The sequence below is a fragment of the Macadamia integrifolia genome, chromosome 12 (genome assembly GCF_013358625.1).
Source record: "Macadamia integrifolia cultivar HAES 741 chromosome 12, SCU_Mint_v3, whole genome shotgun sequence".
Lineage (NCBI taxonomy): Eukaryota > Viridiplantae > Streptophyta > Magnoliopsida > Proteales > Proteaceae > Macadamia > Macadamia integrifolia.
Window position 1 is genome coordinate 10,091,160 of NC_056568.1, and position 2,358 is coordinate 10,093,517.

At 40.1% G+C, this 2,358-nt stretch overlaps 1 protein-coding gene across 1 annotated transcript; it reads left to right on the forward strand.

Moving 5' to 3' along the window:
- Positions 1-308: 308 nt before the first annotated feature.
- Positions 309-2,358, forward strand: LOC122094678 (transcription factor RAX2-like). Its single transcript, XM_042665260.1, has 3 exons — positions 309-644; positions 786-915; positions 1,287-2,358. The coding sequence occupies exons 1-3, from the start codon at positions 509-511 to the stop codon at positions 2,056-2,058; spliced, it is 1,038 nt and encodes a 345-aa protein (XP_042521194.1). The 5' UTR covers positions 309-508; the 3' UTR covers positions 2,059-2,358.

The window sequence follows — 2,358 nt, forward strand, 5'->3', positions numbered from 1 at the left end:
ATAGTTTGGGTATATGACTTATCCTATGACAAGTCAGGTTTGGGTGACCCACAAAGGGGTCTTTTTCGATTTCTGATTATATTTCACTACTATGACTTTGGAAACTAGAGAGAGAAAGAGGGACCGACCGAGGTAGGATATAGGGTTCAAATGTATGCGACGGGTTTATTCATTGGTGGAAAGTTCCACTATTAGTATTAGCCTAGCTATTAGCTAATCATAATTAATCAAAAAAGAGATTAGAAGAAGAAGAAGAAGAAGAAGAAGAAGGGATTGCAATTAGAGACAACTTTCCGTTGACTTGTGTATCTCTCAGATAATTACATATCCATGGCTTTCCCAACTCCATAACCCACAAGTCTCCTCTCAATAAAGGCGTCAGCATCACCAACTCACCCCTAAAAGCCCGTTTGGAGAGAGGGGCTTAGAGAAGAAACATCATTTGCTTCCTTCAAAAGGGCCGGCTGGAGAAAGAGAAGAAAAGATCAATTGTACTCAAAGAGGGAAAATGGGTAGGGCTCCTTGCTGTGATAAGGCAAACGTGAAGAAGGGACCATGGTCACCTGAAGAAGATACTAAGCTCAAAGAGTTCATCGAGAAGTATGGAACTGGTGGTAATTGGATTGCTCTCCCACACAAAGCTGGTAATATTTTTTACTCAGAAAAAGATACTAACCCTTTTCATGAAAATGGATTCTGATTTCTGGGTAGCCTTTCTTTTCTTCTGTTTTCTGATGGGTATTCTGTTTTCCTGTTTGTAACTTTGAATGGGTTTGTTCTATCAGGTCTGAAGAGATGTGGGAAGAGTTGCAGATTGAGATGGCTTAACTATCTAAGACCCAACATTAAGCATGGAGAATTTTCTGATGATGAAGATAAGATTATCTGCACTCTCTTTGCTAGTATTGGAAGCAGGTAACCTTAATTCAATTTCTTTCCTTGACAAAAAATTTTCAGTTTTTCTCTCTATATTTGTCTAAATATAGTCATACAAATTGGTTTCCCCTCTTCTCTTCAGCTCCAATGGCTATTGAGCCATTTTGGGGGTTTGGGGAGAGGGAAAAGAGGCAGCTATTCACATCCGATGTGGGATTATTGTTTTAGCCTTCCGCCTAAAATCTTAACAGAATTTGTCATTTTTACATAATCCATATGCATGCATACTAAGTTTAGATCTCCAACTCTGAGAGTTCTGAGAAATTTCTCTTTCAGTTTCTTCTTGTGGAAATTACTGTACTTTCTATTGGTGGTTTTGTCTTATGGAACTTATTCCACACTGAGTGCAGGTGGTCAATAATAGCGGCTCACTTGCCTGGCAGGACTGACAATGATATCAAGAACTACTGGAACACAAAGCTCAAGAGGAAACTCATGGGTTTAGTCCCTCCTAATAATTCCTCTCAAAGAAAACCCCTTCATCACCAATCCTTCCCATCTCATCATCTTCAAAACCCATCTTCATCACCATCACTATCATCTTCATCTTCATTTAAAGATAGTAATATTCATACCACTTACTACAACCCAACTAAATCTTTCACAACCCCTGAGCCCATTTCAATCCCACCAAATCTTTGGAGCAACACCAATGTTTCTATTACCACAACTCCTGTTACTGCTTCCCTTCTCAGACCTCAAGAGAGCATAGTGAGTCCCTTGTACCAATACCAAGTGAAAGACAATTTTATCATGCTTGGAGGTGCTGAACCAAGTTGCAGCTCTTCCAATGGGAGTAGCAACAACCAGATCAGCTATGGCAAAGAAATTGAATTTGAATATGGTGGTGGTGGTGGTGTTGGTGTTAATGGTGAGCAGCAGCAAATGGGTCTGGGGACATATCTCCTTAATGGGGTTGAAGAAAACCAGAAATTCTTCCTGGGTGGCAACAGTGGAGGTCATGGATTAGATGGGTGGACTGAGAAACCAAATGGGTTGTGGGGAGAAGTTCAGCCATTAGAGAATGGAATAGAGGAGATTAAGCAGCTTATTAGCACTCATGGCTGTAACAGTTTCTTTGTTGATGAAAACAAGACACAAGGGAGGGCTATGTACTATTGAAATTGACACTGACTGTAATGTAAATCAGAAAAAGATTTGAAGGGGTAAGGTGGGAGGAGGCTCAAGATCCAATTAGTCAGACAGGAGGAGTGAGGGTGAGGGGAGGGTTTTTTTTGTTGTTTGAACACTTTTTAACTGTACGTTGGTTAAAGTTTCCCCTTGAGCATTTCTTTTTGGGAAATGATGTGTGTTTTCAGTTCCACTGCACTATCAATCAGAAATTTAATGTCATGGAAACTGGAGAATACATCATCATCATTCAATTCAAGAATCAGACCCAAGCATGCTACTGTGCTTTCT